This window comes from Eurosta solidaginis, chromosome 3 (assembly GCF_040869045.1).
Source record: "Eurosta solidaginis isolate ZX-2024a chromosome 3, ASM4086904v1, whole genome shotgun sequence".
NCBI lineage: Eukaryota > Metazoa > Arthropoda > Insecta > Diptera > Tephritidae > Eurosta > Eurosta solidaginis.
In genome coordinates, this window is record NC_090321.1 from 159737180 (window position 1) to 159763874 (window position 26695).

The window sequence follows — 26695 nt, forward strand, 5'->3', positions numbered from 1 at the left end:
CTTTGAATTTCCCACATGCGGCGTGGCGTGCCTAAGTGGTTTACACAAGGCCTTGGTGTAGAGGTAGCATGCTCACCTACCTTGCCGAAGGCCTGCCACAACGTCCATTAAAATAGCTTCTCAACGAAAATGAATTTTTGCATTTCAGAAAACTTAGATTAAGATTTTAAGATTGTGCATGAACTGTTATGAACCGGAAGAGACTTGTGTAAATACTAAACAAATTATTTACACCATCCATTTTATTTTTGAAAATAGAGAATTACGTTACCAAGTCAAACTCTTCGGTGTGTATGAAAGGGCATGTCACTGAGGCCTTGAAACCCTGCTTATGCTTCTTAACTCCTACTCAAGTTGAAAATAAACTTTTTATAAGAGTTTGAAGGAACATTTGATTTCAAATGATGAACAATGATGCAAATGAAATTGAAAATTGAGATTTACTTGTGTTTCTGTTTATTGGGATACAATAATATATGATGAGTTGGTATGTGTGAACGCCAGCTTGTTTGCGATTTGTTGACTAGACGTGATAAAGTTGGTGGATAGACTTGACAGACTAGGTGTGCGGATCGGATCGAGCTCTGCTTACAGCTTCGACTCGTGAGCGCCAAATCTACTGCTGTTTGAGTTACTCATTGGCGCACGAAATTCAGTCAGCATTAAGCTAGAGAGTCGGTCGGACGCATTTCTAATAGTCTTAAGTGGACGTATGTGTGTGTGCTCCCTTAACTTTTATTTTTATTTAGTTTTTTAATAAATTCGTTGTACATTTAAGTGTTCTATGTTTGTTTGTTCATTACAATCGTGGAGATTTTAGGTGTGTGTTTGAATCCCAGTTGCCCGTTTATGTGAGCCGCTTTATTTGCCTCAAGTGCGTTTCTTACAATTATTCGCATGTATTTCTGTCAAGTCAAATATAAATTTGTGTGAGCACGATTTGTGCACTTTGCTTAGTTGAATAGACGTGAAATTTTATATTTATTTTTTGTTATATATTTTGTGTTCATATTTAATACTCACCCGAAATCTAAGTTCTACATATTAATAAATTAATGAAACAAAACAAAAACTTGTGAACAATGTGAAAATTGTGCAAATATCTCAAAAGCGCTGTTTAATGTAAAACAAAAAGAACTAAACTTTTATTAGATATGTATGTCCATGTTAAAAATTCGAAGTTGTTAAAAAAAAAAGTATTTCATTTAATTCCCTTAGGCTGTGTCGCTAAAAATATTTAAAAAAAATTTATTAATTTTGGGTTGCAGTTTTTTATTTTTTGGCTGTAAAATGATTGGCAATAGAGTATGGAAAGCTTTAAGTCTGGCTTGCTGCATTGGAATCGTGATATCATCATGCGGATTAACGCAAGCTAAAGGTATACAAACAAGCAAAACTAGAAACAAAACTCGAGAGCAGTTTTTCATACATACATACATGTGCACATTGCTTTATATGCATGTATGTATATAATATTAAGCAATTCAAATTAGATATATGAACCTACATTAGGGTGAACCACCCATATATTAAAATTTTTTTTTTAACTAAGCTCAACCCATTGTACACAGATCCTGGAATAGCTAACACAAATAGAAACATGGGTCTTCTTGAGAAACTGCTAAACTTAAGAGTTTTGTAAACTTTCGATGTTAATTTAGCTGAAATATTGCAAAAAAAAAAATGGAGAGAAGCTCGAAGTAAATCTCCTTGGATGTAAATCGAGCCAAAAGCTTTTGATAAGTCTAGCGTTACGAGTATGTACTGTTCTGTGGTGTGGTTTTTGATTCAATCCTCAATTTTTCTCTGTGCCATGCTGATGATTTTCAAGATGGAAATTTGGGGTGAAATAGGTGAGTAGAAAGGATTCAAGGTGTTTTGGCTACTGGCGATAGGAGAGATATACTACGTTAGCTGGTTTCCCAGGCATTAGTAGCGGTACCACCCTTGGCCTTTTCCATTTTTCGGGGATGATGAAGGTGGATAAAGCCAGATTGAAGACATGTCCTAGATATTTAAAACGCTCTTTTCCAAGTTTTTTCAGCATCGGCATGGTTACACCGTCTGTGCCTACTGCTTTAGATGGTTCAACCTCTTTGGTGGTGATGGTAATTGGGAAACGTGCTGTGTTTGTGCTTGTGTGCACGTCTGCTGGCCCGCCGTCTAGCTTTGTAAAGCGTGGAATGCATAACGTATTGTCAAAGGCGATGTATATTTTGTCGTTGTGCTTAGTCGGGTTTGATAAGGACTTTACAGAGCTTACCTACACCGGCTGAGAGGTTACAATTCTTTAAATGCTCCTCCCATTTCTCCCGATTGTGTTTATCCACAAGCTGTCTGATGCGTTAGTTAATGTCCCTTACCGGGTTCAATGACCTTGCGGAAAGCATGCTCCCCTTGAGGGGTATACGTCGGAATTGGAAGGGCAGCAAAGTGATTGTCTGTATATGTCTATTTAATCTGCCAACTTTTCTTCGAGGTGATAAATTAAAACATCAAGTGAGGCGGCTCCGGAAGTGTTAGAGATATAAGTTCTCCGTAAGAAGAAGACGTACCTCTACGCGTTGACGACCGCGAGTACCGAAGAAGATTTAATGATGAGCTATACGGTCGGCTACACTCGCTAGGCAATTTTAAGCGAATGAAAGATAATGCTACGGCTAAGAAAGTATTTTTATAGGAACCTGCCTTCGGAAGCCGAAGGAGAAGGCGGACTTCACTGCGATGGAAGGGCCAGGTGGTAAACGATTGAGCGCAATGGAGTAGCGACTTAAATCTACTGACTAAGCTCTGGTTTCTGAATAATGGTATTAAGTTTATGGGTGACCAGTTTAATTAGTTAAAAGTTAGAACGAAAAGTAAAACCATCTCGAAGGCTTAGTTAAGGATCGGTGCGAAGCAGTTTACAAAAATAACATCTTCAGTGATTAATACTAAATATTTTTCATAAGCTGAGTTATGCAGTGATAAATAATCTTACGTTTTATGTAATTAAATAATTGTTTTTTTTATTGGCTTAAGCGGTGAGAGAACTATTACTTAATATGTATGTATGTCAAAACATTTTTTGTTTCCACTACTATTTTCATGATCGAATCACCTCGTACGCCAATGAAATGTGCTTGTGTTAAAAATATTTTTAATTAGAATTCTAGTTACCACAGATGTAGCTTCTCAACTTATCAATAAAACAATTAAAAGTATTAACTTGAGTTTGAAGTAATTTAGGAAAAACAAATTGCAATGGGCCAATATTATTTCAATGAACACTATTGACGAGTTCTATTCCAAAATGAAATAAGTACAGATAAACATACATCCGGATTTTCATATCAATAGTTATGTTCTCTTCCTTAATATCTTCCAGATGGTTTGAAAAGTTTAAGGATTAATTGTCAGACCTGCTTAAAATTTCCATTAAATAGTTATATTTGTACTAAGACAATACATTCTGTCGATTTTCTCGAAACTGTTGGACTGGAATTATTGCATTTTGATATAAAGCTCCTCATGTGTGTATGTGTTTAATGAGAATGTAATTTTTTTTTTTTTTGTGGCCAGAAAATTAAAAAAAAATCGGGCTGTGCATATGAAAAAGAAAACGTCAAATAATTCTACACTGAAGTGAGTGAATGTTTAAGTATGAGATTTAATAAATTTTAATAGTTAAAACTCTAAGTGGAGATATATGTAGTATAAATTGATTAAAAACATTCAGAATGTAAACATTTGTGTTTTCTACTGGATATAGAAGTCTTGTTATAAAAAAGCTAAATTGATGGTGAATAAAGTTTTTTTTGGTTCTTGGAATATTACATCGCCCATATACAATATGCACGAAATGTCAAAGAAAGCCATCTCAACCACCTTACATACATGAATCCAAGGAAACTTGCAGTTATGACAAAGTTTGGTTTATGGTTTATGTCATACGAGGGCACTTCCACGCAGGGCGTACATACTTAAATAGAAGGGTCGACAAAAAAAGTCTAAGGTTTTCTCTTGATTAGGCCATAGAAAAACTTTTTGCTAGGTACCGCTAGAATGTATGTATTTACCAAATGTGGGCTTTAAGTATATATGAGAAGGTTATGCTCATACCATTTTTTTATTTTTACTTAAGGCTTACATAAAAATAATAATACGTATATTATCATTAATATATTCCCAAACCATTTATGCACTTAAGGAAGTGCCTCGGATGCTGAGCCAATTAAGGTTCTTGATGCCGACTTACTATCTATTTAAAATCAAATCTTGTATTGTATTTTATAAAAAGTCAGTTCGCCTGCATCAATTTAGTTTTGATAAAGCCGTATTTATATAACACAAAAACGCGATTAAAAATTTGAGCCTGAATTCTAAACCATTCATCTGCTCAAGCAAATTTTTCAAGCTTTTTTGTCCTGAATTGGAAACCTCTCAATTTACTTTAACGTTTTTTAATTTTACTCGGCGTAAACTCCCAAATTGTTTTAAAACAAAACCAAAAAAATTTTAATTAAAAAAGTTGCTTTAAAACAATGCGTTTATACATTAAAAGCAATAAAGGGCATTCCTCACTTTATAATACAAATAACCGTTCAATGACTGATTTCTTGTGTTTCTATATAAATAGAACAAAGTAGACCAGTTCATAAAATGAGCCTGGCAACAACAAAACGTAGCTTTAATGCAAGAAAACATACAACGTGTTGTACTGTCAGAATTACACCGCGCAAAGAAGGAAATTGGGAAAAGTTGCACAACAACAAAAGCAAGTCTTTGGCTGAATGTGTTTGTCAACAGTTAAATCATCGCAGGAGTGCGGGTTTGAATCCCACTCCCGGTAGAAAAGGCTCTTGAAGAGATTTATAAGATCTAATGGAAAGAGCTTTCGCTTTATCCGTTATGACGTCCAATGTTGCAATTTTTTCAAAATAATTAAGAAATTTAAATTAAGAAGTTTAAAAAAGTTTTCATATATTAAAAGGAATTACTTAAAGGCGTTACCTAAGCTTTACTTTATTTTTGACGGGATTCCAAGCTTAAAGCACTGACGAAAATTTATCGAAAAGTCAAATTGAAAAAACCAATCATGTACACAAAACAAATAATTTGACTGTTATTGTTGGGTTTTTTCAAATTTATTTTTCATAACATTTTTTCACAATAAAAAAATGAAAACAAAACGGAAAAATTATTGCTCGCTCTTCTGGTTGATTTGTATTAGAGGCACGTTGATTTTCGTTACATATTTGCGTTCTCCGCCTACCACACCGAAGATTCTGGGTTCAAGCCTCGGGCAAAGCAACATCAAACATTTAGAAATACATACATAAGTTTTTTCAAACAAAAAATTTTCAAAATAAAAATTTTGTTCTCTCCCATGATTCAAGAATTTCAATTGTAGTTTTCTGAGCTTGAATTGAAAATTCCGAATTTCCATTGCAATTTTCTGAGCTGCAATTGCAATTTTCTGGACTGAAACTCAAAAAGGTTCAGAAGTCATAAATTCTTTTTTACATATTTTTTTAAATTTATAAGTTTTTATGACTTGTTTTGTTACATTTCGATTCAATTGTGTCGCGCTCCTTAATTTTTCCAACAAATTGGCGGGACGGAGCCTAAACAATTAAGGCCGACTCTAACGGCACCTGCAAGGCAGAGGAATTTTCACGAATAAGGCTTTCATGGCAGAAATACCACTTGGGGGGTTTGCCGACATGCGACCCCGTTTAGAAAGATAGATTCTAGTTGAAAAAACAAAATTTTTGACGATGCTTCGCCCGGGAATTGAACCCAGGATGTTTGGTGTGTTAGGCGGAGCACACTACCACCACACCACGGTGGGAATAATATCACGTCTCGATAAAATCTTTGAAATTTCATATGACTGGAATGTATCCATACATTTAAGTGTACGATTTAGCCGCCCCTGGTACGGCACTGGGGTCGAAAGATAGACGACGAGAATTCGCCCGTCAGTCCAACTCATAAAACAGTTTCAGATTTTTTATTATGTTTGGAGAATGACGTATCCATCCACAGTAAATATATTTCTTACGAATAAGTCATATAAGTTCTGGCTCATTTCATTTAATTGCCCAGTTGGCCGGTATTGACTGTAAAATATGTACATTAGAGGAAGAAGTCGGCATAGGGTGATATTACACTCAGCCAATTTATTATGCAAACTTCAACGCCACACGATGTCATAATTCATGCAGAACGTATTATAGAAAGGGGGAAAAAGGTATAAAAAGTCATTAATGTTGTCTGAAAAAGTTGACCTCGTTATTTTCCCTAGCATGTTGTTGTCGTCGGAATAAAGGTTTATTCGAATTGATTTACTGCATTCAGGCGGATAATGAATTGTCATTTACTCAAGTGGTGTATCATTATGTAAATAGTTTTTACTGTCCTCAAGTGCATCACTGCTATTTACCTTGGTTTTAGGTTGACAACGGCAATGGAACTACAGTGGAGGTCAGATATTTATTACACAGATTATTATTATTACGTCTTTGCTTTTTTTCTTAACGTAAGTTGAAAATAGAATAGATTTTCATGTTTCGTAAATGAAATCAAGTTAACATAAAATGTTTATACAATTTATGTTCATTCCACAACACATTGCTGATAAATAGCACAAATTCTTATTCTGTGAAGTGGTAATATGAAAAAAGATTACAAACACAAGTCAAAGGCAGCAAGACTGCTTCAGTAGCGCGACAAACAGGCACGCCTCTAGTTACCACTACACACGCCCGCAGTCTAAAAGCTATCAGCAAGATATTCAAAGACACAAAGCAACTGAACATTTGCAGGCGTTTCATTCGCGAAGCAATCTCGAATATGTAAACTTCTTAATTAGTTTACCTCAAGCACAAATATTTGCACTGCAAAAGGGCACTAAAACACGGTTTCGGTGAGCTAATTTATTATTTATTGTGTTAATAAATTATTTCCCGTATCCTCCACAAGCCCTCCATCACGCCTGTTGGTGACTTCGGCTATCCACTATTAGAGGTGAGTTAGAGAACTGCGGATGAATGCAAACCAAGGCTCGTGCTTCCTTCATTTGTAAAACGCTGCTGCCGTAATTACGAGGCTTTGTCACTGAACAAACTTCACCGATCCACTAGTTACTTTAAACATCATCTTTCAAATTCACCGGTCCTGCAGTTATTTCGAAGAATGACGCACCGGTCACGGATCAAACGGTTATATCACTTCTCATTCAGCGATCTGTTTTTACTGGTCACGTTAGCTCCAATTTCCCACTCCTAATCCCCAGCTCTACATCTACTTTTAACTGTAAACCAATCCATCACTACCCGTTTCATCATCACCCATCCTTCGTTAAACATTAACCACCGACAGTTTCAACTTTCACTAGCTCTTTCATTCAACTCCAATTGATAACTTTGGCACCGATTAACTAGTCATCGTTCCAACATTCACCGGCCGATCATTTACCACCACAAACCAAATCTACATAATTTCCCACTTACCATCACAATGTTCACCATCATCTAACGGCACCAATTGTTCTGGACACCAGTTAATCGATTCATCGTTCCACCGGTAATTTTAGGTACCCGTCCTCCCATTAACCCATTTTACCGCATGGATTTCGCATCAGCTATCCGTTCACCAATTTACCGTTTTTTAAATTCTACTGTAAGTTTGCTATCATGCGCTTCTGCTATTACCTTTAGTCACATATGACTTATCTCCCCATCAAGCCTACTAGTTTCAATTCTCCGTCACCAAAAAATGTATGTATATTCATTATTATTTATGAGTAGTGGGAGCTCCAATAAATTCTGGACAGGCTCATTGCGTGATTTACTTCGTTTGGTCCTTGGTTCATGACTTCATTACCCACACCATAATACCCTCAGATCCATAGAGTGTATACATCGACCCATTTTGGTATTATAAATTTTAATGTTATTTAATGGTTTTCTTATCTTGATTCCTTAAATTTTAGAAATTAATCAGAATAGCAACGCAACATCGATAGCGCTATATGCTAATGAGCATTTCTAACTAACAACTTAAGAATTTAATAAGCTTAATACTTGCAACTGTTCTACACTATGGTAAATTTTATTGCTAAATACAGCAAATAATTTCAACACTTAGTTCCATCGCACCAATTCCGATAAAAAAACTTCTAGCAGTGCTATTGTGCTATATATGCATTCACCACTGTACATACACATGTGCAAACAAACATTCGTATATAAGCGGGAATTATGCTTCAAAGTTCAGTTTTTATTCAATTATTACATATGAACACTAAAAAATTTATATATTTTTGTATAAATGTGCACATTCGTTACATTAGGCAAGTAGTCGAAATTACATGCGATAAGAACAAAAGACTTAGGCGACGAACTTGATAGATAAAAATTTGCTATGTTCAAACAGAGCGTAGCAAAGAAATGTAGGCACGTGTGTATGTGTTGTCATTTAATGTGGTAAAGGCCTTGAGAATACCATATTTATTTTTATAAATAATATACTACATATGTATATCTATGTACACACATATATATGCATATTGTAATACTCTTAACCACTTTGAATGTTTAATACTGATGTAATTTTCTTTTTATACTCAACGTGATTTGCACACAGAGTATATTAACTTTGATTGGATAACGGTTGGCTGTACAGGTGCAACGGAATGGAGGTAGATATACACTTTCATATATCAAAATCATCAGTATCGAAAAAAAAATTGATTAAGCCATGTCCGTCTGTCTGTCCGTTAACGCGATAACTTGAGCAAATATTGAGATATCTTCACCAACTTCGGTATACGGGCTTATATGGGCCCAGAATAGATTGGTATTGAAACTGTGAGAAATCGGACGATAACCACTTTTTCGATATTGAAAATTTAAAACTGGAAAAATGAGATAATCCAAAAACGAATGCCGCTAAGATAATGAAATTTAGAAGAAGAAAATTTGAAAGTTAACAAGCCGACAAAGATATTTCTCTCCAGAAATTCGTGCAGCGACCGCCCCGGCAGTGTTGGTTGTTGGTGTATTTGTTTTTCCACGGTCATCTGCGGAGGAGGGTTCCTGCTCGGGCGCCATTTATGAGGTGGGTTTTGTCTAAGCCTGGGGTAACGCTCAGTCAATCCAGAGTCGAGTAAAGGTCCCACAAACCCCTACTAAATAAATACACGATATTTATGTGTTACGAGCACACGCACACACGGCTGGAAATATAAGGTGGGCAGCAGCTTTCCGTCGCAAGATGGCGAGGGGGCGGAGCGGCGGCTAATGGTCGTCGGAGTAGAGGAGGTTCGGTAGGGCGGTTGAACGGTCGGGTAACGGACGGACTGGTACGGCGGTACGGAAGCAGGGGCGGGATAGAAGCAGCGGCTTAACGGCGGTAGGATGGCAAGCGGCCAGTGGCTGGTGTAGCAGCGGCGGGACGGATGCCGCGGCTTAACGGCGGTAGGATGGCAGACGGCCAACGGTCGTCGTAGCAGCGGCGTGGCGGATGCAGCAGCTTAACGGCGGTAGGACGGCGGACGGCCAACGGTCGTCGTAGCAGTGGCTTAACGGCGGTAGGATGGCAAGCGGCCAGTGGCGATAGGAGAGATATCGGACGATATGACTCTCCTATGTTAGCTGGTTTCCCAGGCTTTAGTAGCGGGACCACCTTGGCCATTTTCCATTTCTCGTCGGGTATGACAAAGGTGGAAAGAGACAGGGTGAAGACATGCGCTAAATATTTGAAACCCTCTTTCCCTAGGCTTTTAAGCATCGGCATGGCTATGCCGTCTGGGCCCACTGCTTTGGATGGTTTAGCATGACCGATGGCATCCTCAACCTCTTTGGCGGTGATAGTAATTGGTGACGCGCTGAACTTATCTTTATGTGCGTGTCTGTTGGCCCTCCGTCTATTTTTGTCGGCCGTAGAATGCATTAGGTATTGTCAGCAGAAAGGGCTCGCGCATTTTTTCGCATCCGACAGCACTTTGTCGCCAAAGGCGATGGAAACTTTGTCATTGTGCCTAGACGGATTCGATAGGGACTTTACAGTGGACCAAAGTTTACCTACACCGGCATAGAGGTTACAACCGCTTAGGTGATCCTCCCATTTCGCCCGCTTGTGTTCATCCACAAGCAATCTGATGCGTTGGTTTATATCCCTTATTTGGGGGTCGCCGGGATCGAGCTGTCTTATAAGGTCACGTTCTCTCGCTAAACCTGCGGCCTCTGCTGGGAAGTGGGCCGAATTTCGGGAATTCTACCGGCGGGAATGAAACGAGCCGACGCGGATTCAATGACCTTGCGGAAAGCCCGCTCCCCTTTTTAAAGTTAACGAAAGTGCGTTTTCTGCGACGATGAAGTCGGCGGAACGCTCGAGCGAAATAAGTATAGGTGGATGCCAAGGTTACCATCGGCTGCCAGTTGACGCAATTTACGAGTTCTGCGCTCACGATTGAAATATCCGTCGAACTGTGACAGTTTCCTACCATACGTGTGGGGGCGTCCTTGACGTTCTAAGACACTGTCCCTGCGGTCGATGTCGGGATCAAATATATGGTATGGCACAGTGTGGTGTATGATAAACGCGAGGCCGCCTCCATTTCCGCTCTCGCGATCTTTTCTGTGGACATTATACCCAGAACAGGTCTGCATTGCAGATCTTGCTGTGAGTTTAGTCTCTTGAATCGCAGCAATGCGGATGTTGTGCCGCTTCATGAAATCGACTATCTCCGTGATCTTCCCAGTTAATCCATTACAGTTTAACTGCAGAATTCTGAAGTGCATAGGGGGAGACGTCGTCACTCCGGGAGTAATTGACGGGTGACTACGCCTGGGTTGTGGAAGGCCAGAAAGCGATTGCTTTTGTGGCCCTGGGACTAGACGTCCTTGGGTAAGCATTGGGGTACCCGGTGTATTTGGGTATGCGGCCTGGCAACATGGCGCAATGAAACCCGTCGCGGAGACCAGAACATCTAGGAAAGTGGCACCGTCCATGGCAGGAGCTGCATTGGGCGGATGTCGCAAACGTATATATTCTGTGCTGACAAACGGTGCAAAGGGAGGTGGGGACTAAGAGTCTGTTTCTCTGCTACGGCGCAGACTACGGTACGTCCTAGGGCGTGAACAGCAAGGAGCCACAAAAGATTTATAGAAGTTACGTGGATGTCTGGTTTTGGGGTCTAGCCCAGAACAACCTGTCCGATGCAACCATCCCTTACACGAGACACACTGACAAGAGTATGACCATCCTAAAAAGATTCTTTTCCGGCAGATGCAGCAAAACAATTTCTCAGGACCGGGGTCAGGGACGGACCCGGATTGGGTTCGATACCTTCCCGGAGCAAGAGAATATGAGGCAGTGCCGCTGCAAGGAGCTGCTGGGAGGATGACAATTTGTGGGAGGGACGCAACAAATTAAATGGGGTTACACTGAAATGGCTGTCCTTGAGAAAAATTGTCGCGTCCGTAACAAAATCTTAGCTTTTATCCAACGTTTTAAAAAGATATTTTAGATTTCATAAATCTACGAGCATATGGCCTTCTTTCAGCCTCTTAATTAAGGAATATAAAATTTCCCCTAAGCTGCGCAAAGTTTTGCATACTTTCAAAAGCATTAAAAATTACTTCTATGTATTTTTTGTCGCGTCCGAACACAATTTTTACGGTCATATATAAGTACTTAAATGTTGAACGTCCCCACAATTTTTATGAAATGAAGCACTCTGGTAGTGGAAACATTATAATATGCATTCAGTCTGCTGCTCTTATTCATTTTTATGCAGGTTTAAATGTCCCGTCTGTAACGCAGGACTTGCCCATATAGAACTAATGCATTATGGGAAGGGAAATAAAGCCATATTGCTTTATTTTCTATGACCTTATTGCACTAACCACTGGTTTCATCAAAAAAATTGCTTAACCAAAATTATTGCATTCAGTTTTTCCATTTTCGAAAAAAATTACTTTAAAATCTACATTTACTTACATTGAATTTTAGGCAGTTATATTAGCTTAATGCTTTAATGGAGCATTAATGCATGTATTTTTCCCAGCTCTGACAAATACGTTTGTATGTTGGAACCATGAAAAATTAAATAATATAAGACTCAAGTTTAATTGTAATGAAAATATAAAAGGTTTTAAGTTGTTCAAAGTTCTCCTATTCGTAGTTTGTGTTATGACTTTAACATCCACACACATGCTTTGTTGTTCTTTCTCATATGCAATTTTAATAAAAAATATACAATTCAAAAGCCTTTGTATATCAGATGTGCTAAGTTATTGTTGAATTATTTATTTAATTTTTAAAAGTTTCAAAAAAACTTACGGAAAAAATGCAAAATAACAACGGAAATGTGGTAAAGCGGTACACGCCGATTACTTTATCGGAGGCGGCGTGGACTTCGCAAAATACAGGCAGCGGCGCCGGCCTACTTGGTAATTAAATTTTGATATCCACAATTTTTTTTTTAATTATTCTCCAACCAAATTTTGAAAAATTTGTGGTCCTCAATTTTTTATCCAGCAAATTTCTTCTGAACGCTTAGGTTTTAGCACTTTGTAAATTTAAATATTAAAATGAATGCCTTAATTGTATAATCCAGTTTTTATACAGATGCATTTTTTAAGAACAAATATTTTATGTCTATATTTTAGGCCACTTACTCTTTCATTCACACTAACTTGGGCATTTATGTAAAGACATCTGGTTAAATAGTTCGTGTATAAAAGAAAACTGATGTTAGTAGTAAGTAGTAAATTTAGGAACAAATTGCTAACGCATTTTTTATATGGATCACATTTTCCATTAATGCTTCACGCGTGAACATAAAATATAAAAAATATTTGATAAATCCTCCTAGATGCCAAAATTAAATACTTAATCTTCCTAGGAACCTAGTTCTTGTAAAATGATATTTTACTAATTTGGTTTTTACTAGAATAGCGGTCGACTGCTAATACGCTTACTTTTTTATACTCAGTTGAGCAGAGCTCACAGAGTATATTAACTTTGATTGGATAACGGTTGGTTGTACAGGTATAAAGGAATCGAGATAGGTATAGACTTCCATATATCAAAATCATCAGTATCGAAAAAAAATTTGATTAAGCCATGTCCGTCCGTCCGTCCGTCCGTCCGTCTGTCCGTTAACACGATAACTTGAGTAAATTTTGAGATATCTTGACGAAATATGGTATGTAGATTCCTGGGCTCTCATCTCAGATCGCTATTTAAAATGAACGATATCGGACTATAACCACACCCACTTTTTCGATAACGAAAATTTCGAAAAATCGAAAAATTGCGATAATTCATTACCAAAGAGGGATAGAGCGATGAAACTTGGTAGGTTGAACTTATGACGCAGAATAGAAAATAAGTAAAATTTTGGACAATGGGCGTGGCACCGCCCACTTTTAAAAGAGGGTAATTTAGAAGTTTTGCAAGCTGTAATTGGGCAGTCGTTGAAGATATCATTATGAAATTTGACAGGAACGTTACTGCTATTCCTATATGTATGCTTAAAAAAAATTAACAAAATCGGAGAACGACCACGCCCACTTTTAAAAAAATTTTATTTTTAAATTGAAATTTTTACAAAAAATATAATATCTTTACAGTATATAAGTAAATTATGTCAACATTCAACTCCAGTAATGATATGGTGCAACAAAATACAAAAATAAAAGAAAATTTCAAAATGGGCGTGGCTCCGCCCTTTTTCATTTGATTTGTCTAAGATAAATTTAATGCCATAAGTCGAACAAAAATTTACCAATCCTTGTGAAATTTGGTAGCGATTTAGATTCTAGGACGATAACTGTTTTCTGTGAAAAAGGCCGAAATCGGTTGAAGCCACGCCCAGTTTTTATACACAGTCGACCGTCTGTCCTTCCGCTCGGCCATTAACACGATAACTTGAGTAAAAATCGATATATCTTTACTAAACTCAGTTCACATAATTACCTGAACTCACTTTCTATTGGTATAAAAAATGGCCGAAATCTGACTTTGACCACGCCCACTTTTTCGATATCGAAAATTACGAAAAATGAAAAAAGTGCCATAATTCTATACCAAATACGAAAAAAGGGTTGAAACATGGTAATTGGATCGGTTTATTGACGCAAAATATAACTTAAGAAAAAAACTTTGTAAAATAGGTGTGACACCTACCATATTAAGTAAAAGAAAATGAAAAAGTTCTGCAGGGCGAAATCAAAAGCCCTTGGAATCATGGCAGGATTACTGTTCGTGGTATTACATATATAAATAAATTAGCGGTACCCGACAGATGATGTTCTGGGTCACCCTGGTCCACATTTTGGTCGATATCTCGAAAACGCCTTCACATATACACCTACCACCACTCCCTTTTAAAATTCTTATTAATACCTTTAATTTGACACCCATATTGTACAAACACATTATAGAGTCACCCCTGGTCCACCTTTATGGCGACATATCGAAAAAGCGTCCACCTATAGAACTAAGGCCCACTCCCTTTTAAAATACTCATTATCCCCTTTCGTTTGATACCGATAATGTATAAACGCATTCTAGAGTCAACCCTGGTCCACCTTTATAACGATATCCCGAAAAGGCGTCCACCTATAGAATTAAGGCCCACTTCCTTTTAAAATACTCGTTAACACCTTTCATTTGATACCCATATCGTACAAACAAATTCTAGAGTCATCCCTGGTCCACCTTTATGGCGATATCTCGTAAAGGTGTCCACCCATAGAACTAAGGCCCACCCATTTTAAAATACTCATTAACACCTTTCATTTAATACCCATATCGTACAAATTAATTCTAGAGTCACCCCAGGTCCACCTTTATGGCAATATCTCGAAAAGGCGTCCACCCATAGAACTAAGGCCCACTCCCTTTTAAAATACTCATTAACACCTTTTATTTGGTACCCATATCGTACAAACTAATTCTAGAGTCACCCCTGGTCCACCTTTATAACGATATCCCGAAAAGACGTCCACCTATAGAACTAAGGCCTACTCCCTTTTAAAATACTCTTTAACACCTTTCATTTGATACCCATATCGTACAAACAAATTCTAGAGTCACCCCTGGTCCACCTTTATGGCAATATCTCGAAAAGGCGTCAACCCATAGAACTAAGGCCCACTCCCTTTTAAAACACTCATTAACACTTTTCGTTTGATACCCTTATTGTACAAACGCATTCTAGAGTCACCCCTGGTCCAACTTTATAACGATATACCGAAAAGGCCTCCACCTATAGAACTAAGGCCCACTCCGTTTTAAAATACTCATTAACACCTTTCATTTGATACCCATATCGTACAAACAAATTCTAGAGTCAGCCCTGGTCCACCTTTATGGCGATATCTCGAAAAGGTGTCCGCCTATAGAACTATGGCCCACTCCTTCTTAAAATACTCTTTAATACCTGCCATTTGATACGCACGTCATACAAACACATTCCAGGGTTACCCGAGGTTCATTTTCCTACATGGTGATTTTCCCTTATTTTGTCTCCATAGCTCTCAACTGAGTATATAATGTTCGGTTACACCCGAACTTAGCCTTCCTTACTTGTTTCAAATATTTCTTGACAGAGGTGAAATTATTTTGCCGCCTACGGACTGTTATTGCCGAGTTTAAGACGCGCCATTTGGCAAGCCTCCCGAAATTTTTGACGCGTATTAAAAGTCGATCGCTGGTCTAGAATTTTACCTTACTTTTAACAATTTGGCGGCCGCCGTGATGTGCTCAGCTTGCACTGCTTTTATACTCTCTGTTGCATCGTTCACCCATTTCTCCTAAGGTCTAGTAACTTCACGTACTTCATGCTTCGTAACCAACCATATATGTACATGTATATTTGTAGTTTATAGTCTCTCACATAGCCATATGCATGTGTATATGTGAGTACTACTTCGGCTGATGGTGAGTATATCTCTGCTGCCTTGTATGTACATGTATAAATGATGATTGATTTGTTTACGTACATATAAGTGACAATATTTTTTTTAAATATTCGAGTTCAGCGTTTTAAAATCTATATAAAAGGAGATTTTACATAAATTTTTTTTTTTGTTTTTATTTACTTTTATTCTATTTCGGCCTTTATTTTGTAAATTTTTATAAAAATTTGTTTTCGAGCTCTAGGCCATGTATATGTAAATTAAAACACCAAAAATGCTTGTTTTACATATAAATTTTATATCTGTCAAATTTATTTTTATGAATTTATTTTAATCGATATTTCGATTTCAAACTGAAATCATCTTCAGGACTGAAAGGCATGTAAAAACAAAAAATATTAACACATAAACATAACAACATTCCATAATTTTTAACTTACACTCTTGAGTGCACCTGATCGACTAATTTAACAAATCTTGAAATAAACAAGTACAAGGGAAAACGATAAACAAAAAAGTAAACATCCAAAGAACCGTAATAATAAACAAATTTTTACATAAACAACAATACCTTAAATAATAAGTAGTAAGTGGCGCTCAGCACATTAGCGTTGGGACAGCATATTTGGAACGACACTCTTCTCACGAGGAATTGTAGTTGTTGTAATCAACCGACGATAGGCTGCCGCGCAGCCTTCTACATCTGCCTTAAAATTTATTCTTTGATCTCTTGGTGTATTGATAATATGAAGCATTTCTAATGTGTATCTTTTGTTGTAATGCCTCTCTTGTTGAATTACTGCTACGTTGTTTAAATCTGGAGAGTGTCCGGTTACTCTGCAATGTTGTGTCAAAGCTGTTTTATTATCATTAGCGTGGTCCCGATTTTTGATGTTAGATTTATGCGCGGAAATCCTTGTCTTTAATTTTGATTTTGTAGTCCCGACATATACTTTATTGCATACGTGGGACCCGTCGCCGTTACAGGAAATTTGGTATATTACGTCAGATTTCTCGTATTTTTCGATTTTGTCCTTTGTGTTGCTTGTGTTGATTTTTAGCAACACAAAGGACAAAATCGAAAAATACGAGAAATCTGACGTAATATACCAAATTTCCTGTAACGGCGACGGGTCCCACGTATGCAATAAAGTATATGTCGGGACTACAAAATCAAAATTAAAGACAAGGATTTCCGCGCATAAATCTAACATCAAAAATCGGGACCACGCTAATGATAATAAAACAGCTTTGACACAACATTGCAGAGTAACCGGACACTCTCCAGATTTAAACAACGTAGCAGTAATTCAACAAGAGAGGCATTACAACAAAAGATACACATTAGAAATGCTTCATATTATCAATACACCAAGAGATCAAAGAATAAATTTTAAGGCAGATGTAGAAGGCTGCGCGGCAGCCTATCGTCGGTTGATTACAACAACTACAATTCCTCGTGAGAAGAGTGTCGTTCCAAATATGCTGTCCCAACGCTAATGTGCTGAGCGCCACTTACTACTTATTATTTAACGTATTGTTGTTTATGTAAAAATTTGTTTATTATTACGGTTCTTTGGATGTTTACTTTTTTGTTTATCGTTTTCCCTTGTACTTGTTTATTTCAAGATTTGTTAAATTAGTCGATCAGGTGCACTCAAGAGTGTAAGTTAAAAATTATGGAATGTTGTTATGTTTATGTGTTAATATTTTTTGTTTTTACATGCCTTTCAGTCCTGAAGATGATTTCAGTTTGAAATCGAAATATCGATTAAAATAAATTCATAAAAATAAATTTGACAGATATAAAATTTATATGTAAAACAAGCATTTTTGGTGTTTTAATTTACATATACATGGCCTAGAGCTCGAAAACAAATTTTTATAAAAATTTTTGTTTTTATTTTACAAGTGCAAACAGCTGAAAAATGGCAAATTAACGTTTCAAACACGTTTCCCAATACTAATTTCTGAAACTTTTAATTGCATTTGCTTTTTTCATATTGGAAAAAATGTGAACTTGAAGTCAGTATTTGAAAAATTTTCAGATATAATAGATAATATGTAACGATATAAAGATTTGGTCAAATAAATTGTACGACAGGCCAATATCTTAAACTTCATTCATACTTCAAGTGAAACAAAAAAAATAGAAGCAATACGCAATTTTTACATATTCGAGTTCAGCATCATTAAAAATCTATAAAAGGTTTGATTTTTAACAAAAGTAAACATTTAGTTTTTCTTTCATAAGAAGAAAATGCAAAATCATTTGTTTCAAAAACGTTTTTAAACATTTTTGCTTCACATTTTTTCCTAAATCCGATTTTTTCACATCCCTAAAAACGGGCCTTTCAAGCATTGTTTGTTTGACAAGTCTAACTTTAATCGTGGCGGAGAAATTTGGTTTTGACAACTTTTTTCAGTTTACCCCATAGCGCGGCGTCGATAATTATAACATTGGTCGGCGGCGCGCCAAAATTGAAAAAAATATTCGGCAGCGGCGGCATTTATCGGCGGCGAATATCTCTATATGGTATCTAAATATTAATAAAAAGATTAGCGGTTTCATACCTTTAGATGTTTTAATGCTTCTTACTTATGGCCCTTATAATACTTAATTGTATTTTTTCAATTGTCTTTTTTCAATTAATATCTACTTTTAGTCACTCAATGCCACAGCTACACATGCACACTGACACATACATTCATGTTAAACTCAAGGATAAACTGTGTAGGCGAACTTGTTACCTCCGGAAAGGTTATTACCTCAAAGATAAATGAGGATGATTAAGTGAATTGAATTACTCAAAAGTTGTAATGACAAACAAGTTGAACAAGTGTTGGCGAAACCAGTCCTTATAAGTTATGAAAAGATTTGCTGTTGTTTTCCCCGGTCAATAATGATGATGACTTTTGTAAAATGACAATATTAAATATAAAGTGTGAATAGAAATGTTGAGGAGGATCGCAGCCTTAGAACGCTTAAATTAATCGTTCCGCTATGGCCGTAGGTGCTGTGTTCGATTTTCATACCAGTTAACACAAAAAACAAAACACAAAGACTAAAAAAATTTTAAGTTTAGTTTTAGAACTGAATTTAAAAAAATCGATCTAAGTTATGCTCTGGTCTAAATACGCAATGGTCTCCCACTCCAGTGACGGGCAAGCAACATCAAAAATACCTTAGAACATTTTTCTGAAACTCGCACGGTGGGGCTGTGTGTAGAAGTCCTCGTAAGTGTGGAAAGATTCTGATCGCCATTCGCCAGGGAATGGCTATGGCGATTATTTTGCATGTGGTTGAAGCAGTTACTACTTCGGGTCCTTTGCGGACAACTATCCTCCGGATATCTCTGAACATCTGTTTGGTAGTAGTATTTTAGATGTGCGAAAAAGGGCTGTAAAAACAAACACACCGACCCGGTAGCCGATGTCCAGAGAAAACTTAGATGATGATGGAATTAATGCTCCCCATCTAACTATGACGAAGTCAGAATAGCAGTACTGATACTTAATGGCACTTAACCGTTTTAACGGCTATGGCAGTGCAATAAGTTGCGCCAGTCGGTTTTTGCTGTCCATTTGGTCCTTTCAGCGGAGTGGGGGCAGCCGCCTAACTCTGCTTCCATGGGCGGGTTAAGATAAAATAAAAAAACTTTTTTAGCCGGAGCAACATCTTTTATTCGCATAACATGGCCTAGCCAGTGTAGCCGCTGTCATTTAATTCCCCGGACTATGTTGATGTCTGCGCAAATAGGGCTCGTACACCTCGTCATTAAATCTTATTTGGTACTCGCCGTCGCCAAAGCGTGGAGATCTGTAAATCTTTCGAATAACTCTTCACTCAAACACTCCCAGAGCAGAATAATCAATACAGCAAGTTATTCAAATACATCGGATAGATGCTGGAGAGCTTATCCGCTCTGGAAATTTATTTTATGAGGGCGTGCAACTACTGGCGTATGTAACGACATTGACATCCTGACCTGAACACTCACGCCACAAGTTTTGATATCTTTTAACTGGAAAAGATGCGAAAGTATGGGGTTGATCGTGAATGAAGACAAAGCGAAATATCTGCTGACTTCGAGCAAAGAGACTGCGAATTTGCATATTGACAGCCTCGCCACTGCTGGTAGCCACAGTTTAGAAATATTAAAGCACTTGGTTTATTTGTGAACCAGCTTTAGAGCAAACAACCACCTCAGCGTAGGTAGCCATTTGAAAAGTAAAGTCCTCTCTCGGTAAACAAAAATCTTGCTTTAAAAGTCATTTGTCGTACACGTTTGGGTTGTTGTTGTTGTTGTAACAATGCTTCGCCCCATCCAATAGGCGAGACTCACCTGCTATATGGTACAGAAGAATGGACGCTGACAACATCGGACAAGGAGGCTGTGGGAGTGTTCGAGAGGAAAATTTACGGAGCTTTATGCGTTAGCGACGGCAAGTACTGCACAAGATTTAATGATGACCTCCGGCCAAGAAAGATATTCTTTTCGGCACACGCCCATGTAAGCAGAGGAAGAGGGTGGCCCCACCCCGCTAGAAGAACCAGGTGGAAAACGATTCCCTTTGAGTTACCGATTGTAGCCAGTTGTTGAGCGGCCATAACATTTTAAACAGCTAGACCACAATACGTGCATAATATGTATATGTCACTCCAAAACAGGGATCACTAGCTATAAAGTTAAATGTTACATATTCCATTAATCACAAACACAATTTGTGTCATCTGTGCAATTCAAATTATGACAGAAAAAAATCTACACCTAAACGTATGCTTTTCCCATCCGAGGTGTGTATGGAAACTTGCGAATTTCTTCAAAGCTTTCACTAGAACTTGAATTGCTCAATGGATATTATTGTGACGAATATTAGCAACACTACGGGATACTATCATCTTTAAGCCGATACTAAGCAGTGACTTGTATGTACATAAACAAATCAATCATTATGTCTACACATATGTACATGACAGCAGCGGAGAGCTACTCACAAAAGTATGCAATCATCGCGAGAAGCTATAAAGGTGCATCTGTAGTTTATAGTAAACAAACAAGTAGTAAATTTTATAAACGCCTAGAAATATGTTAGCGAGGAAACCGAAGAGTATGAAAGCAGCACCAGCTGAGGCACGACCAATCAAGTTGATTTAAGCACGGTATTGGTTGCGAAGTATAAGTGTTATTGTGAAGTGGTGTAATAAAGACCATTTTGCATTATGGAATATTGGAGTTATTTATTCAACGATACGAACGTTAGCAGAAGATTTGAAATAAGCGAAATTTCACTAAATTCGTTACAATTGGAGGAATTGTTGAATAAATTCCAAAGGACAATAAGAACATGGCAAAGTTAAGTGAATTAAGGATCCAGCAACTGAAAAAGGAGTTGTAGAACCGTGGATTGAATACAACTGGCAATAAGATCGAACTTCAAGCACGGCTACGAGAGGTAATGGAGTTGGAAGGAATTAATGTGGACGAGTATGTCTTTTATCCTGATGTGGAAGACCCAGTGACTACAATGGAGGAGAAGATAGAGACTCCGAATCCATTGGCAAGTGTTGACACTCACGCCATACTAGCAGTTTTGAAACAAATATCAACCGAAATGTCATCTCAACTGGCAGAACAGAAGACAAGTATGGCATCCCAACTGGAATCGCAGGAGAACCGTATAACAGTGTAACGTAGCGCGTAGCGTTACAATAACGTAACCCCCTGTATTTCCTTATTCACTTAAACCTGAACCTCCCTGTACTTATTTTTCTATAGCATAGCCAACAACCACGTGTACTTATTCTTTTATAGCATAGTCAACAACCACTGACTGATAGCAAACCAATGAAAATCCCAATAATTGTGTGTTGACTTCTCAACCAGTTTGCGGCACCACCCATATAAACATCGAATTTGCATTTTTGAAATTCAGTCCTCGCAGGTGAGCCAGCGGGAGTGGTTGTCTTTTTAAAGACAAAATAACCACTCCGGCTAGCTAGCTGAGTGGAACGGGCGCTGTCATGGCGCGGGCCACCCTCCACCAGGGCTGAACGACGCGAGTGAAATCTTCGGACTACTTTTCCCTCCGTCGCCCACCTTGGTGCTTGAGCGGCCCGCTGCCTCAATGACCAAATACCCCCTTCCCCCCTCAGCTCGGGCTGCGTGGCAGGGGCGCCGTCATGGCGCGGGTCACCCTCCACCAGGGCTGGACGACGCGAGTGGTGTCTTCGGATTACTTTTCCCTCCGTCGCCCACCTTGGTGCTTGAGCGGCCCGCCGCCTCAATGACTCAAAGCGACCCTCACCCTCAGCTCTGGTTTAATAGGCTGGCCGGAGCGGTGGGACCACTCCCACTAGTTAGCTAGGGAGAAGAGGGTGCGGCCGTGGCGCGAGTCACCCCTTGCTGCACCAGAACGACGAGAGTGGTGTCTTCGGGCTACTTTTCCCTCCGTCGCCCTGGTCCGGTAAGGAATGACCCACTGCCCGAACGACCACACGACCCCTCTCCATAGCTCTGGTTTCAGCCGTGAGCCGATGTGTGCGCACAGGGGCTACCACTGTGCCGTTAAGGCGCACTTCCCCTCCGCCCACGGGTCGACCCACGGTGCCCCGGCTGGTACAACTCCGCCCCCCTTACGTACCTTCTACTAGTGTGCAAGTAGGAGGCTGGGTGTCCAGCGGTGAAACCAGCACTAACCAGTCCTCGCAGTCTCTTGCCCAGGTATCCAGCAGGCCTACTGTCGATTCTGCCGAAGACTACCGATCAATCCGATACCGTCAACCGACCCCGCCCGGATCGAGCCGCCGCTGTCCAGGTAAACCCCATCTCCAGCCTACTTCCCCTCTCACCACGGCCCTGGTACGCGCTCCGTAGCCCACCGCCGCTGCCGTCGCATCGTCGCCCCTCTGGTGCCGCCGCTGCTTCCATCCCGCCGGTGCTACGCTGACTGTTGGCCGTACGCCATACTACCGCCATGCCCATCCCGCCTTGCTGGTGCCGCCGCTGCCACACCAACCACTGGCCGTTCGCCGTCCTATCGCCATTCAGCCGCCGCTGCTACGACGACCGTTGGCCGTTCGCCATCCTACCGCCGTTAAGCCGCTGCTACGACGACGGTTGGCCGTCTGCCATCCTACCGCCGTTAAGCCGCTGCATCCATCCCGCCGCTGCTACGACGACCGTTGGTCGTTCACCATCCTACCGCCGTTAAGCCGCTGCTACGACGACCGCTGGCCGTCTGCCATCCTACCGCCGTTAAGCCGCGGCATCCGTCCCGCCGCTGCTACACCAGCCACTGGCCGCTTGCCATCCTACCGCCGTTAAGCCGCTGCATCCGTCCGCCGCTGCTACGACGACCGTTGGTCGTTCGCCATCCTACCGCCGTTAAGCCGCTGCTACGACGACCGTTGGCCGTCCGCCGTCCTACCGCCGTTAAGCTGCTGCATCCGTCACGCCGCTGCTACGACGACCGTTGGCCGTCTGCCATCCTACCGCCGTTAAGCCGCGGCATCCGTCCCGCCGCTGCTACACCAGCCACTGGCCGCTTGCCATCCTACCGCCGTTAAGCCACTGCTACGACGACCGTTGGCCGTCCGCCGTCCTACCGCCGTTAAGCTGCTGCATCCGCCACGCCGCTGCTACGACGACCGTTGGCCGTCTGCCATCCTACCGCCGTTAAGCCACGGCATCCGTCCCGCCGCTGCTACACCAGCCACTGGCCGCTTGCCATCCTACCGCCGTTAAGCCGCTGCTTCTATCCCGCCCCTGCTTCCGTACCGCTGTACCAGTCCGTCCGTTACCCGACCGTTCAACCGCCCTACCGAACCTCCTCTACTCCAAAGACCGTTTGCCACCGCTCCCCCCCTCGCCATCTTGCGACGGAAAGCTGCTGCCCGCCTAATATTCCCAGCCTTGTGTGCGTGTGTTCGTAACACATAAATATCGTGTATTTATTCAGTAGGGATTTGTGGGACCTTTACTCGACCCTGAATTGACTGAGCGTTACCCCAGCCTTAGAAAAAACCCACCTCATAACAGCCAAGATTGAAGTACAGGAAACACAAATTTCATCACAGCTGGAAGAACAAAAGACATACATACATATATGGCAACTCAACTGAAACAACAAGAAACACGTCTAACAGTACAACTAGAAGCACAAGAGGTGCGTATATCATCAAAACTCGAAGCGCGCATGGACGAAAAAATAATGCAGTTTGAAGAAAAGTTCGAGGCAGACGTGGATGTTTTGAGAGGTCGCATCCAGGAGTTGCAACTTAATCGCCCGGCTGTTTAGCGAGTAATACGAAGGTATAAACTACATCCTTGGACGGTTCTGTTCCTTTCCAGGTATCTAAGCTTCAATTTGATAAGACGTCAGCAGTGAATAACTGGAATGCAGAAGATAAAGTTGCTGCATTGAAAGGGCCTGCAGCTGAAATTTTACAAACCATTCCAGATGGTGAACGGAACTGTTATGAAGCATTGATGGGCGCTATAGAGAGACGATACGGAACCGAGCATAGGAGAGAGATATACCAAATGGAGTTACTTAACCGCTTCCAGAGGGCTGATGAAACATTGCAAGAGTTTGCGTCGAATGTTGAAAGGCTGGCACATTTAGCGAATGCGTACGCACCCGTGGAATACACCGAAAGGGTAAAAATCCAGAGCTTTATTAATGGAATACGGGATGTCACGTGCTCTGATTCAGGAAGCAGCGTCGCTTCTGTATAGACCAGTTTTCAGAGCACGCCGTGTGGAAGTGGAAAGGCCAGACTGGGCGAACACAATATTAGGGGCGCTGTAGGGATCACAACAGAAAAATTACGGAGTTATTAGGTGTTTCAAGTGCAGTAACCCAGGTCACATTGCTCGTCATTGCAGCACCGGTCCTGGTAGTTCCAACTTGGCTGGTCGTAAGCGCAAAGCTGGAGGAGATAAGCCAGAGCGAGTCAGATGTAAAGATCGAAAACTTGCCCCAACTAATGAATGTCCTGTGATATCTATCTCGCAAATTGGAAGAAAATCGAGCAGTCTTACCGTCAGAGGAAATGTGGATGGCAAGGAGCGTTTACCGAATGTAGATACGGGCGCATCTTATTCCTTAATCCGATCTGATTTGGCCAACAGGAGAGTAAAGCCATTACCTGGAGCAAGGTTGCATACGGTCACTGGCGAGTATAACGAAGTCCAAGGAAAGTGGTATGTGAGGTCTTAATTGGAAAGGTCACGATTCTACACAAATTCGTTGTGGCAGAGATTGTTGATGAAGTCGTATTGGGGGTGGACTTCTTAGTTGACCATGACATCAGGATCGATATGCAGAGAAGGATTATGCGCTATAAGAACCAGGATATACCACTTAACTTCAGTTTGGAGAAAGGGTTCAGCAGTAAACGAGTGCTGGTGGAGGAGATTCAGCAGAGACCACAAAAGTAAAAGAAAGTAAATCGGGAGAAGATTGATGGAATGAATGGGCCAAACAAATCAAAACCCAAGGTACCCGCGGAAAACGCTGGCATTGACAAACCCTAATGGATGCACTAAGACAAAGCAGAGAATTTCCCAGAAAGAATGTAAGGGTGGTTTAAAGCCAGCTCGCACTACTGTTGTGAAGCGTCAAGACATAAGAACATATTATGAGGGAGTGGTCCAGGATAATGAGTAGTAGGATGAAACACAGGTACGACAAGAACTATAATCCGGAAGGTTTATTGGAGGGTGATTTGGTACTGCTATACAACCCTCACCGGCGGAAAGGTGTTCCATCCAAATTTTGGTGCAGTTGGGAAGGCCCGTGCAGAGTTGTGAAGAGGATCAGTGATGTCAACTACCGCATACAAACAACTGGAAAACCGCGAAATAGAAGGGTGGTTCATTTGGAGAGGCTAGCAGCGCTTAGATCGAGAGATTTGTCTGATCGGGAAGATCGGACTTATGTGGAGGGCATTGTGACGAATATTAGCAACACTAAGGGATACTATCATCTCTAAGCCGATACTAAGCAGTGACTTGTATGTACATAAACAAATCAATCATTATGTCTAAACATATGTACATGCCAGCAGCGGAGAGATACTCAAAAAAGTATGCAATCATCGCGCATATTTCTATGCGAGAAGCTATAAATGTGCATCTGTAGTTTATAGTAAACAAACAAGTATTAATTTCTAGAAACGCCTAGAAATATGTAAACGAGGAAACCGAAGAGTATAAAAGCAGCACCAGCTGAGGCACGACCAATCAGTTTGATTTAAGCACGGTATTGGTTGCGAAGTATAAGTGTTATTGTGAAGTAGTGTAATAAAGACCATTTTGCATTATTGAATATTGGAGTTATTTATTCAACGATACGAACCTTAGCAGAAGATTTTAAATAAGCGGAATTTCACAAAATTCGTTACATTATGTTTCGCACTTTTATGAATATATAACTTACATATCAACATTTGATCTTGTTTTGAACACAAATCCGTTATAGTATATGGTCAGATTAGACGGATTTTGTGTATGCTAATCCATATTTTGTCGATGTCTTTGCAAACCCGCCCAACGACCAATTGCAAGACCGCCTACCTGACCAAAAACATTTTCACAACTTTTTTTCTTCATGACCATTTTCCATGATAAGTTGAAGTGATCTTGTTTTTAAATATGGTATGTAATTAAGTTAAATATGTAATTGGTCCTTTTTTCTTGATCAAGGGAGATGTACTGAGCTCAGAGCTAAAAAAATCTCAATTTTGCCACATGTTGGTATTTGGGTGA

The 26695-nt window shown here is 40.0% G+C and overlaps 1 protein-coding gene across 10 annotated transcripts in view; it reads left to right on the forward strand.

Moving 5' to 3' along the window:
* The first annotated feature begins 569 nt into the window (after positions 1-569).
* Positions 570-26695, forward strand: part of qsm (Zona pelucida superfamily protein qsm) — a 70107-nt gene continuing 43981 nt past the window's right edge. The window contains exons 1-2 of one of the 10 annotated variants that reach the window (XM_067773524.1): positions 570-710; positions 1219-1378. In XM_067773524.1, coding sequence (XP_067629625.1) covers positions 1291-1378 — 88 coding nt within the window. In that variant the 5' untranslated portion in view covers positions 570-710; positions 1219-1290. Of the gene's footprint in view, positions 875-1137; positions 1157-1218; positions 1379-26695 lie in introns of those variants that run through there. The other 9 variants (XM_067773525.1, XM_067773520.1, XM_067773519.1 and 6 more) reach the window with 9 other exon arrangements.